The sequence below is a fragment of the Etheostoma cragini genome, chromosome 11 (assembly GCF_013103735.1).
Source record: "Etheostoma cragini isolate CJK2018 chromosome 11, CSU_Ecrag_1.0, whole genome shotgun sequence".
Classification (NCBI taxonomy): Eukaryota; Metazoa; Chordata; class Actinopteri; order Perciformes; family Percidae; genus Etheostoma; species Etheostoma cragini.
The window spans coordinates 29,085,126-29,098,609 of NC_048417.1; the positions used below are offsets into that span (position 1 = coordinate 29,085,126).

The following is a 13,484-nucleotide window of genomic DNA, read 5'->3' on the forward strand; positions in this document are numbered from 1 at the left end:
TGGTGTGGGCGGGAGTGTGGTGTGGGCGGGAGGGTGAGCGTGAGCGTGGCGTGGCATGAGCGTGGTGTGGCGTGAGGGTGGTGTGAGCGTCAGCGTGGCGTGAAACGAAAATGAAATAATAGCCGTAGTATGCTACATGTTAAACATGGTTTTTTTGTTTTTAATGACAGCAAAGACAACGTGGGCAAAATAGGCCAAATAAGACCGTAGAACTTCTATTGTGGACATTGTGGAGTCGGCCATCTTTTGTGCAAAGCCACAAGCCAGGAAAGCCAGCCGCCGTGCCAGCATGTTTGACCGGGTAATTAGCATCCGAAATCCAGCCTTCCGTTCCCAGAACCTCAACGACAACGCAACGGATGAGAAAAACAAATCCCCCGCTCATTCCACAGCCCGTATTTATGCTTTTCGGGAAGCAGTGGGGGGGGCAAATTGCAGCACTGAGAAGTCGAAATATGCCCAAGGTTTTTGTGTGGCAGAGCTGTGGCCTACGCCGCCCCTGTACACAAACAGATGTGGTCCCACTCAGCAGGCAATTAGCCCGTCCAAGGCCCACAGCCCCACAGCACGGAATGTGTTGATTAAATACAGTTTACAGATCAGACATTCAGCTTGATGTTGTTTTTTCCCCTTCATTGTTTTGCTTTGGTTAAAATGAAAAGGGTGGAGGATGGGGTGGAACGTGGGGGTGGGCAGATTGTCGAGTCTGATGATTGGTTGTCAGTGGTTTTGACCGACATATTGTTGTCTTATGCTGTTGCCAGTAGGCTCCAGCTCATCGTCACGGCTCATGTTTGAATCGGGATGCTCCCTGAGTTACAGCCAGGAATGTGCTGCTGTAAAGACAAGGGACCAATCAATCAAATGACTGGGAAGATGCAAATCAGTCGACTGCAATGATCACGGTATATCGCACGGTTTAAACATAGTTATCTTGCACTCAAAAAAAGACTAAATAGTATGTGACAAATAATGGATAATGACCCTCTTTGTAATCCCGTCACATTTAGGTATATCAAACCATCGGCTGACATAGTTCTACTGGGCCCCTCCTTTGTACACAGTCCTTGCTTCTTAGCAAGCACAGTATCAAGTTGTGTCCAAATCCTCAGCATCCTGATTGGGGCCCCAAAAACAACCAAGGCAGGATCTTAGCCTGTCCCCTGTGGGGCAGCGTGGTGATTTATCTTGATCGCCTTGGCTGCCCAGAAGTACAGAAGGGAGTGTGTCACATCATAATTCATCCAACCCCGAGCCAGTAGGGAAAATGCCAGAGGGGCAAATTCTAACTTGTTTGTCAGCCAGGAGGGCAGAGAGGCAGGCAGGCAGACGGACAGAAAGGAAGAAAGTGAACTTGTAGTTGGAGTGTACCTTTAACACCTTACATGGCAAACAGGTCACATGGGCAGCATCTTGTGGCAAAAAGACCCATACTATGGCTAACGATTATTGTCATTGTTGATCAATCTGAGGATAACTTTACTGATGGATGGATTAGTCTTTCGGTTTATAAAATGGTAAAACATGTGGATCAGCATTTCCCAAAGCCCAAGATGACAACCTCAAATGTCTTGCTTTGCCTATAACTCAAATGTATTCAGTTTACTGTCCCAGAGGAGAGAAGAAACTAGAACATATTCACATTTGACAAGCTTGAATAGGAGGAGTTGAACTATTTTTCATAAGAAAATGACTCTAATTGAATATGAAAACAACTAATTGGATAGCAAATCAAATCAGTTCATCTTTGCAGCTCTATTGGGGTGGTCCAGGTAGAGGGGCCGCCTGCCAAGCGGAAGGTTGGTGGCCCTGTAGGCTAATGTCGAAGTGTCCCTGGGCAAGACACTGAACCCTAAACTGCTCCCGATGCTGTAAATGTCCGATGAGCAGGAGGCCCCCTGCACGGCGGCCTCGGCCACAGGGTGTGAATGGGAAATGGTTCCTGCACTATGAAAAGCACTCTGAGTAGACTAGAAAGGCGCTACATACATAACCGTACATAATAACTTCCTAAATGAGATGCACTAGTTGGAATGAAGTGTCACTCGACCATGTTTCAAATGCTCGTGCACCGTGGTATGGACTTAACTCACAGGGTTACTCATATGCTCGACAAGCTGCGCCATGTCCAAATCACTTTTTCTCACAGCAAAGTTTCAACTATAGAACAACAGAGAGCATGTAACCACACAGTACAGAACACAGAGACAAATAGCAATTACCCAGTTGAAAGCACGTTGGCTCCCTATCCTTCAGTCTATCCTTGTTTCTCTTCAAGATTCATCCTCCCAAGGTCCAACTCCTGCCACTTTTATTTGGCAGAGATAAAGACTTTAGATTTTTTTTCAACCGCATGCCAGCACACTTGATAGTGTTTCCAACAGGCCAGGCCGCTATGATGGAACTTTCTTTAAATGTGAGCCACTAATTAAGAGACAGGCTCTGAGAGATAAGAGCTTCCCATTCACCCTGTGTGACCGGAGCCTCGGGAAAACACACAAACTTCAAGTAACATCTTGTCAGAAACAGGGTGGATCGACAAGGCTTCAATAATGGTACCTGCCAGACGGGACTATTATTTGCAGCCTCCCGACAGCCAAACGCAGTAAATTTCCCCTCATTATCAAGGCCTCATACACACTCATGGTCGCTGGAGTGATTTACTGCAGCTGGAGTGATGTGTGCCGACACGCTGGGCCAAGAAACAAATAACCATTGTTGTTACAGGTTTGAAGTCAAATTTTGCAAAGTGGTTTTAGTAGGTGAAGCATAGAGAGGGACATTATGGTTATGATAATAACATATATGAAAATATTTTCAAACTTCTTTTTTAAATCAAGGTCACACTTGAAGTTCTATGTTTCTTCCTAAAGATGTTCATATCACAATATGGGGTGGCTCACATCTCCAGTGACATTCTGTTTTAATTTGTATTAAAGGATGAGCCTGGTAATATTTTATAATTTGAGCCTTGTAGGGAGATGTGGTGACAGTACAAAAAGTATGCAATACTGCCAGCTTCCTCTATTTAAAAAATGCAGTATTTTTCTGACTACACACACACTCATGAAACTGAAAGTAAATTACATCTGGCACGCACTGTGATCCATTAGCATTATCGCCATCATCAAAGAATCGGAGGTAAAGATTAAATATGCTCAACAGGTTCCTGCATCACGTTAGGCAGACATTTCTAATATTATTGTTTTTACTTTATTTATAAATGAAATAAAATGTGCTCACTCAAACATTGCATCACAGTGCATTTTCAGACAGAAAGAAAAAGAAGAATGTACCTTTTAAAGAGTAGAGAACAATCTTAGTGAATTTGTCTTTTTTTAATATTCTAGCATTTTTATATTGGAATTTGGCTTTGGCTTCAAATATGCATAACACACGCTTGGTCGTCTCCTTTAGCGTCATACAACACGCTTGGTCGTCTCCTTTAGCGTCATACAACACGCTTGGTCGTCTCCTTTAGCCTCATATAACACGCTTGCTTGTCTCCTTTAGCCTCATATAACACGCTTGGTAGTCTCCATTAGCGTCATGTAACACGCTTGGTAGTCTCCTTTAGCCTCATATAACACGTTTGGTCGTCTCCTTTAGCGTCATATAACACGCTTGGTCGTCTCCTTTAGCGTCATATAACACGCTTGGTCGTCTCCTTTAGCGTCATATAACACGCTTGGTAGTCTCCTTTAGCGTCATATAACACGCTTGGTAGTCTCCTTTAGCGACATATAACACGTTCTTGGTCGTGTCCTTTAGCGTCATATTATACGCTTGGGGGTCTCCTTTAGCGTCATGTAACACGCTTGGTAGTCTCCTTTAGCGTCATATAACACGTTCTTGGTCGTCTCCTTTAGCGTCACGCTTGGTGTTATATGACGCCATATAACCCCCTCTCCTGGATGAAAGTCCTGTGTTTGACCCATCCACCCCACCGACCAACCCCCCTACGAGGATATCCCCCCTTACATACTACTAAACCCCGTCTAGATGCTGCTCTTTCCGGTACGTTCTACACACGCCGCATCAAACGCAGACGCCCACTGTCCAAACGTCCATTTTTAAGTGTTCATCGGGAGAACAGGTTGATATCCGGCCATATTGTAAACACATTTGACTAATTATTCTCTTTACTTATATTGATGTATTGTATGTATACCCCCCCCCACCCATCCTTCGCTGATGCAATAGTGTGAATTCCCCCATTGTGGGATTGATAAAGGATTTTGAATTTCGAATCTTGAGCTAAATGCTGGGAATCCCAGTGTGCGATTTAGGTTGATGCGCTTTGCGCCCGCGGTCTGATAGGAAAAGAGAGCCAGCAGCAGTGCCAGCTAGCCCAGGTAGTCCTTCAGTGAAGCACCAACACTAATCTGAGGCGGCACTGCCAAGCTCTCTGTATGCTTCTTGGAGGCGGTCTGAGGGAAGCGTGTTTTTGTGTATGGAGCGTCTGTTTCTTCTCACTTCTTCCCTCCCGCCCAGAACAGAGGGCTCTTTATGGTTGTTTGCAGGGCAAGACTGGGCCTGACGGCAGAAAGTTGGCCCTCAGACAAGGCCAGCAGTCTGCAGCCGCTTACTGGAAATGGAGCGATGGCCGAGGCTCTGGGTTGGTTGGCTCGGCCTGCAGTTGGGCAGGGCCGGACCGGGTGCAGGTTGGCGTCCACACAGAGACACTGAATTTGAGACTGAGCAGGGAAACTCTGAAGGGAGGATGGGTTCTGGTGGGGGGGCGTCTCAAGCCCACCTTTAAAAGCCAAAGCCAGTAACTACAATCTGGACCAATCACACTCATTTCATCAGTGTCAAATGATTCAACACCCCTGGTGGGTTTATTTTCAGATGTATACTGAAATATATAATATATTTATCCACTATTTGCTGATCTTAAGACATCTATTTTCAGTTTTAATCTTGCATTGCACTCATTCCACTAGAGCAGGGGGGTAAATCAATGCAGCACAGCATTGCGATATATTCTGTGGCAATACTGTAACGATACACAGACGCCAAGAATCTGTCCTTTTCTTCTATATTCCCCAGTTGCTAAAGGACCTGAACAAGTTACATTGTCCAAATTACCCGTTTGCATTTAATGAAGGTGGACTGGACTTAGGTAGACTACCTAGGTAGACTAGTTTGGCAGGTGCATGCAACATTTACGTTTTCATGTCATTGTTGGTCATTGGTCTTCTGACAATAAAAAAGAGGAAGGATGAACAAACATCTTTGGACAAAATCCAAAGGGACATCATTTGAAAGAAGGTGGTAGCCCCGTACATTCCACCACGGTAATAAGATGCTAATAGTGGGGTAAGTAATAACTTGTAATTTACAAAGTAATAACTTGGTAATATATCACGGTAATAAGATGTAATACTGGGGTATTAAGGTGATAAGAAGATGACAGATGTAATAACATGCAATTACCACGCTAATAACTAGGAACAGGTTTGATGATAACATATGTATATCTGGGTAGTGGTAATATAGCTATATTAATATTATTAACATGATATTTGGGTAATATATGTTGATGTTTTCCCAGTATTATAGGCTACTATCAGGGTAATACCTTCCAAATTAGATCAAACTTCTTGGAATTTAAAATTGGTAATTACCAGATTATTATGCTAAAATGTATCCACACTTTATGTTCCAAATTTTTCCTTTACAAATTATGTTTAATCTTGTGACGTCTTCCCTGGAAACACGGCTGGTGTTTTCTGTGTAATAACCATGAATCAGTGGTGCAAAATGCCTGTTTCTATTTTATTACATGGTAATACTACAATAACAGAGGTGTAGAGATTACCTGGAAATGCTTCTGTTCCAAAGGCACACATGTTTGGATGGCCCTAAGAAGTTCACACACTAATCTCCATATTTCATGAAATACCATTAATGAATCATGGCAGCAGCCTTTTAGATCCACCATTCCATCCACCCTTTTCTTGCGTATGCGGTCGTTGCTGCCAAGAATCCAAACCACACATATAAACACTGCTTTACTGCTTTACTGTCACTTTAAACAGCATTTGCTCTTAGGCATTCATAAAGACAACTCTTCTGTTATTTGGATGACAGCATGTGAGTGTTGCTGTGGTTGTATGCTCTACAAAACTTTCTCCCAATCATGAGATGGACTGATTTGGAGTTAGTAGTGTGTAATCTTGGACTTTTTCCAACAGCGCCAGCATTAAGTCACTACATTTTCTCAATTCAAAGTAGAAATAAACATGGCAGCAAGAATTGAACATTTTGATTTGAAATGTTGACCTGACAGTGAAATGATGCCAAACATTTGACTCATCTGGTGCTCAGGCTCGTTGTGCAAGGCACTCCTCTTTACCACTGACAGCATGCAGTGAGTCATTAGTCTGCTCATTCCATTTAAGGTTCATTACCCTCAACCCTTTGTCTTGCTTTCCTCCTTTTTTCTGAAGAGAGATTGATTTAGGACTAGGGCTTGGTTTCATAAAAAAAAAAAAAACAATACCAGTTCCAATACCCTTTAATATAGTGATACTGATACCTATTTGTACTTCATTAAAGACCTTGTTTCCTACTTTATTGGATACCCATCATGTGAATGGAAGCATCTTGACATGCTGAACTGCCAACTCAAATACACGGTGCACGACTTCACCACACCACTGGCTGTATGTGTTATAGTTAAAGAGGTAGAGGGCTGACCACACGGCATTTTTAATCAAGGAACGCTTGCAGTGATTGGCTGCCAGAAAAGAAGAAAAACAATAGCCATTATTTTCAAGATCTAGGGCTCACAAAGGATGTCGTTTGGCTGGATAAGCTTCGATATTACTTGGTACTGGGTTATATTGGTCCATACTTTAAAGGTTGGTACTGGGTTATATGGGTCCATACTTTAAACGTTGGTACTGGGTTATATGGGTCCATACTTTAAAGGTTGGTACTGGGTTAGATGGGTCCATACTTTAAACGTTGGTACTGGGTTATATGGGTCCATACTTTAAAGGTTGGTACTAAGTTATATGGGTCCATACTTTAAAGGTTGGTTCTGGGTTGTATGGGTCCATACTTTAAACGTTGGTACTGGGTTATATGGGTCCATACTTTAAAGGTTGGTACTGGGTTTGATGGGTCCATACTTTAAAGGTTGGTACTGGATTATATGGGTCCATACTTTAAAGGTTGGTACTGGGTTAGATGGGTCCATACTTTAAAGGTTGGTACTGGGTTATATGGGTCCATACTTTCAAGGTTGGTACTAGGTTATACGGGTCCATACTTTAAAGGTTGGTACTGGGTTAGATGGGCCTATATTTTAAAGGTTGGTACTGGGTTAGATGGGTCCATACTTTAATGGTTGGTACTGGGTTAGATGGGCCCATGTTTTAAAGGTTGGTACTGGGTTAGATGGGTCCATACTTTAATGGTTGGTACTGGGTTAGATGGGTCCATACTTTAAAGTTGTCGAGTACCGATATCCAGCCCTACTGATGCCTTCTAGTTATTTTACTTTGGTTTTCATGAAGGCAATGGCTTATGGGGTCCTAGGTTTCTCATGTGCTTTTGACTTCATGCATTCCATCATTCACTCATTCTTTGGTTTTCCTTATGTCATTTTAAAATATCAATTGTTGTCAGTTAGGGAATATTTCCATCTTATCTCTCCAAGACGTTACCGAACCAGTCTTTACTTGTAAAAGTGTTGTGTTCTGGGTATACTTCCTTTCTCCTGGATGAAGTAAACAGCAATGTTTTCTACATGTCTGTTTAACTCGAGGGCATCAAGTCACTGTCCATTGGCAATTTATTAGGAAAAGTTAAAACAGCAATGTAGATAGATAGATAGATAGATAGATAGATAGATAGATAGATAGATAGATAGATAGATAGATAGATAGATAGATAGATAGATAGATAGATAGATACATAAATAGATAGATAGATAAATACATAAATAGATAGATAGATAGATAGATAGATAGACAGATAGATACATAGATAGATAGATAAATACATAAATAGATAGATAGATAGATAGATAGATAAATAGACTTTATTAATCCCAAATTGGGAAATTTATGTGTTACAAGCAGCAGAGTTATCAGAACCTACGTACATATATACTGACACACACACACACATACAGAGAAAAACAAAAAGTATACTAGAAAATAGCAACAATAAAAAATACCACTACTACTAAAAATATATACTGAGAGAAATGAAAAAGAATGTATTTTTATACTGTAAAAATAAAATCTACAACCTACATGCTGTACATAGTATATATAAAAAATACTATATATAATATATTATAAAAACTAGGGCCGCTCTTGCTTGGTCGTTTAGTCGACTCATTAGTCATTTGGTCTAATTCGACTGAGATTTTTTTTCTTGATTAGTAATTATTTATGCTTTTTTCAGCGTGAATGACTGATTTCAAAGAAACTAAAGCATATCTCTATGAAGGGGCGTGTTTGCATGTGTCCCAGCGGAGAATCTCCGTTGTTGAGGGCAGCCCTTAGAACTCCACTCAGTCATCAACCGTCCCTCTATTAGTCATGGTTCCTCCCGCTCCAGAGTCCTTCTGAGGGCTCAATCTGTACCAGGTGTTCTTACCACACACCGAGGGAGCCAAAGCTCAGTAGGTTGACATAAGTACGCGCGCCCCTTTAAAGGGTTGTGCCACTGCCAGCGGCCAGCAGACAATTTTATCTCGAGTTCTGCCCCTTGGGGCTATTGAGTATTACGACACCTAAAGAGGTGTTTCTGTGTGTCTGTGTTTCTGCAAGCAGAGCCGCTGATAACCTGTCAGAGCAGACACATTTACTGTACAAAGTAGAAGTTCTGGCTTTTCTTGGTGGCTTCAGGCAGCTACTTATTGTAAGGCTTTGAGCATCCGGTTGCCTTCTCTTATCTTACACGTGTAATACCTGATGTGAAAGAGACCCTGTCATTTTGCCCACCCAAACAGACACAGAAAACACTTCCTGGTAGTCTCAAGAGTCAAAAGCCCTTGGTCTCGACTTGTCTGTAGCTCCAGGCCCTAATAGGCAAAGTGAACAAAAGGGGATTATTATGTATTAGCTGTGGGACTGGAGCGGGGAAAAGGGTGTAAGTGGATTGAGACTGCAGACACTTTGTGGAATAACAGGACTAAGGCTTGGCTATGAACATAGCAATGAAGATCCATCACGAAGATAACAGCACAATGCAAGTCATCAGACAGGAGGTCTCCACTCCCTCCATCTCCCACAATCTGTGTCTTTCTATTCATCTTTGACCCTCATCCTCCCTCTTTTTGCTTCTTTGCTCTAACTTTTACTCCGTCTTCACAGACCTCCAGGACTGACGGGCAGCCCAGTTATCTCAGACATTTCCCTGATCCGTCTGTCGCCCCATGCAGCGCCCGGGACGGGTGACTCACCGTTCAGCCCTCCGCATCATTATGTCAGCCCCCACATGGAGCACTACCTACGCTCGGTGCATAGCAGCCCCACCCTCTCCATGATCTCAGCCGCCCGAGGACTGAGCCCTGCTGAAGGTAAGATTCACCCCACGTTGTGGCGTTGGAGCACCACCAAGATATTGACTCTGATATCTATCTAATATGTACATGTTCTGTTTTGCTAATACCAGAGCTAAAGAAAATATGAGAATATGAAGAAGATATGTGACATGTGAACGTTGTTTAATACCGGGATACCTATATTACTTTCAAACCAAGTGTACTCAGTTCTGCATTACTGCTGCTTTCAGTGCCTTGCTAAAACAAACTTTGAACATTGAATTGAATATCAAAGGCACCACTAAAAAAAAGATGGCAGTTAGTTTTTAAAGTTTAGTTTTCTACTGATGTTCTCTTTCAACTGACACAAAAGATCTCTGAGTGTGTTTTGCGATACTTCGCAGCTTTAATGTTTCGTGTGCAAGTTGATATCGCGATGACAAAGCCCTCCAGTCTGATCAGCAGTACTCCCACTGGAGTGATATAATATGTGAATGACTTCCAATGCCCAGGCAGAGGTGTTCATCCATAAACACTCTCAAACCCACACACTGCTTAGTCTTCTTATGACGTATGCGGTGTTCATAATAAGTAGAACAAACAGTGAGTGATTTGGAAAATCTTTCGCATGACGCCTATTCTGCAGCTGCTTTGACCGGTTAACATGAAGGAGGTGAGATTAGAGTTGAGCGGGTTCAGAATTTAAGTTTCTTGTTCACTAGAAACCAACTCTGTCTGCTTGGCCACAGCTCACCGCATACACACTCTTATTTACACAGTTGATTATTTAACTGACGGCGATAATTACTCTCACACCTTACACATTCCACTACATGAGGTACTGAAGCACACCTTTCATCGAGCATGTTACAGTGTTTTTACATGTGTGTGCAATGCATGCTGGTGATTTGCAGGTGTATCCGGGATACTTTGCGGTACGGACAACTTCCCTGCTCGATTGTGTGTGTGAATTTGTGTGTGTATACACCACACACACACACACACACATATATATATATATATATATATATATATATATATATATATATATATATATATATATATATATATATATATATATATATATATATATATATATATATATATATATATATATATATGTATATACATTATGTGAGTGCTTGTGTTTGAGCAGGAGAGAAACCATGGAAATCAGCACAGAAAAAAACAACATGACTAAACTATTGAGTTCACACGACGACAGACCTGTCCTCGCTCCCCCTGTTCAAACAGCAGGTTGGAGAAGTGAGGAGCCACAGGCCTGCACCCAGCACCGATAAATCACCAAGCACACGCTGCTGGCAAGTAGTGCCTCCCGCCTTTCAAGAGAAGCAATGCGGAAGAGATGCTGTCACTGATAAAGTAAAGCAAGGAAGTATGGCACCAAATGGAGGGCCCTGTGCAGCTCTGCAGAACATAAATAACGGCGGAGCTCAGTGGAGCGCATGTAAACCCTCTGATAGGGATACCTGGGGGCCAGCCGTGTAAAACACTAACTGTTTAAGGAATACTCAATGCTGGAAGATTACTAGAAACTTGCACACACGTAAGCGTTAAAATGTACTTAACGCTTTAGTAGATAACGTTTTGATATTAATGAATGTCCGTTACATTGAAGCCATCGTCAAATGAGTTGCTACAAAGGTAATTCATTGTCAGCTCCATACAACTCTCTCTGGATTTCTCAGGAAGACTATGTTCAACAGATTGTGGCGTCCGGTGACTTTTGCATTCTGAAAATTAAAAAAAGATTCTATAATGTTTTTTATTCCTCTGTAGCCTCCTTGGTAATTACAGTAATTGTGTGCAGGAGGGGCGGGGGGTAGGCTTGTGGAAGCGCTGACAGTGTTGTTGTCGTTCCTTAGACTTCCTCAGGGGGGAGACAGAAACTTCGCAATATGGCTTTACTCTTTTTTTTTTACATACATACATATATATTTACATGAATATTTACTTTGAGTAGACGTTAAGACGTTGATGAACGTTACAGATGGAATTATTATTGATGTACATAGTCACATATATTTAGCATTAGATTGTGGGTGTTTTGGGCCATGACCCATAATGCCGTGAAGCTTGATTTTATTGCATTGTTGCGTGTACAGTACCTACTGTTCCCTAACTGCTAAAACCCCCGGGTGCAACCACTGTTCCACGCATTACGTAAATCTAATGTGTTGGTTCTACTATATATCGATAATCATGATCCCTGGTGGAATAACATATTCATTGTGACATCAAACGACACTCATGTTCCCCTCAGGATGAATTAATAACTGCAGTGCCCCTTTTAAAGGTTCTGAGCAGTTTCATGGAACTATTTTCTTTTCACAATAGTTTCATATGCTCACAACCAGGTCTATGGGTTGTCTTGAGGAACCGGGTCACAATGTCAGCAGAGAGACGTTGCTGTTTCTGAAATGTGTTTTTTGGGGCTTTGCGCCACCACAAGCTGAGTGCCATCTAGTTCCTTTATATTGGAGAGACGGCAGACATCTCCAACACTGGGAAAATTACACCAAAACTATTTAGACTGACAAATAGTACTACACAGTATGTAAAAGAAAAAGTATGTCATTTCAAATTTTAGTGTGGAACTGACTCTTTAACTTTCCATCTTTCACCATCGTCAGGTCAACATCTTGATTGGTCCATTCCCTTAGTTTATAACCATCAAACTAATGACATTCCCATCTGTGAACATAGAAAACATTCTTCCTGCTAAACATTAGCATGTTGGCATTGTCACCTACAGTATGTTAGCATATGGCTCAAAACACCACTGTACCCACGTACAGTAGAGCCCCGCAGAGCCACTAGCATGGCAGCAGACTCTGAACCTGTGTCTATTTACCATATATAGCACACAGCCTTTTTGTTACACTGGGAAATGTGTGTACTATATAGTCCAAAATCTCAATGTACTTCTCCTAAAGTAAACTGCTCAGCCTTTCCCAGTAACTAGACGCTGCACTGTAACCTTTACTCTTGTGTTTTATCTGTTTGATTTTTTAACTGTTTATTCTTGTGTTTTATCTTTGTATTTTTCTACTGTTTTTTTAACTGTTTTGGGTGGAGCACTTGGAATTGCCCTGTTGCTAAAATGAGCTGTACAAATAAAGCTGCCTTGCCTTGCCTTGCCTTGCGTTATCGGGGGTAGTGAGTGGACGAGGGAGTGAATTCAGACACTGCTTTAGTCTTATTTCACTATCACTGTTGTGTTTGGGTGGGGTGAAAACAGCTTTTTACCAGTGTGCCTTTTTGTCAGGACCATTGGAGGCGTAGCTGTCATCCTCTGTGTTAGGATGGGTGAGGTCCCACTCTGAAACTAATGTGACTCTGCTGAGGTGGTAACGTGATCTGGCAGCCGTGGAGAAACGAAGGGAACATGGCCGGCTGGCTGCCGCGGGAGCACAAACACACTGCCTGTGCACTGTTACCACAGCCATGGCCTAACACGTTCTGATGGATCCAGATTTTTTTGGTGGTTATGTGTGCGCCAATGTGTATGTGAGGGTGGGGGAGGCTGAGGTTTTTGCTCCCTCAATATCCCACTTGGCCCCCAACCAATGATCCCAACCCCCTCTTCCCCCCGTTTCCACCAGCATGCATATTAATCCACCATCGGCCCACACACCCCTCCCCGGTGGGGGAGAAAGGGAGAGCAGGAAATGGGGGAAAGGGGGGATAGAGGCACAGTAAGATGTAGGAAAAAAGGAAAACCAATCCATCCCTTACGCTCATAGTTCTTGACACTTTTAAATGTGGCTTCAGTAGCGCAGGTGTTAACACATTTTAGGTCAATATTACCTGAGCCCATGCAGCGTTAAGCCCTCCTCAGCATTATGAGCGTGCATCTGCGTGCACCTGCACCCTGTGTATGACTTCAGCCTGTCAAACGTAGTGCATACACAACACCAGAGAAGTGCGGGAATGTGGTATCCCTTCCCTC

General features: G+C 42.4%; 1 protein-coding gene across 1 annotated transcript in view; it reads left to right on the forward strand.

Annotated features, from left to right (window-relative positions):
* The window catches only part of gli2a (GLI family zinc finger 2a), an 89,472-nt gene that overhangs the window by 50,058 nt on the left and 25,930 nt on the right, over positions 1 to 13,484 (forward strand). The window contains exon 4 of the mRNA XM_034885609.1: positions 9,342 to 9,547. Within this exon, the coding sequence (XP_034741500.1) occupies positions 9,342 to 9,547 (206 nt within the window). The remainder of the gene's footprint in view (positions 1 to 9,341; positions 9,548 to 13,484) is intronic.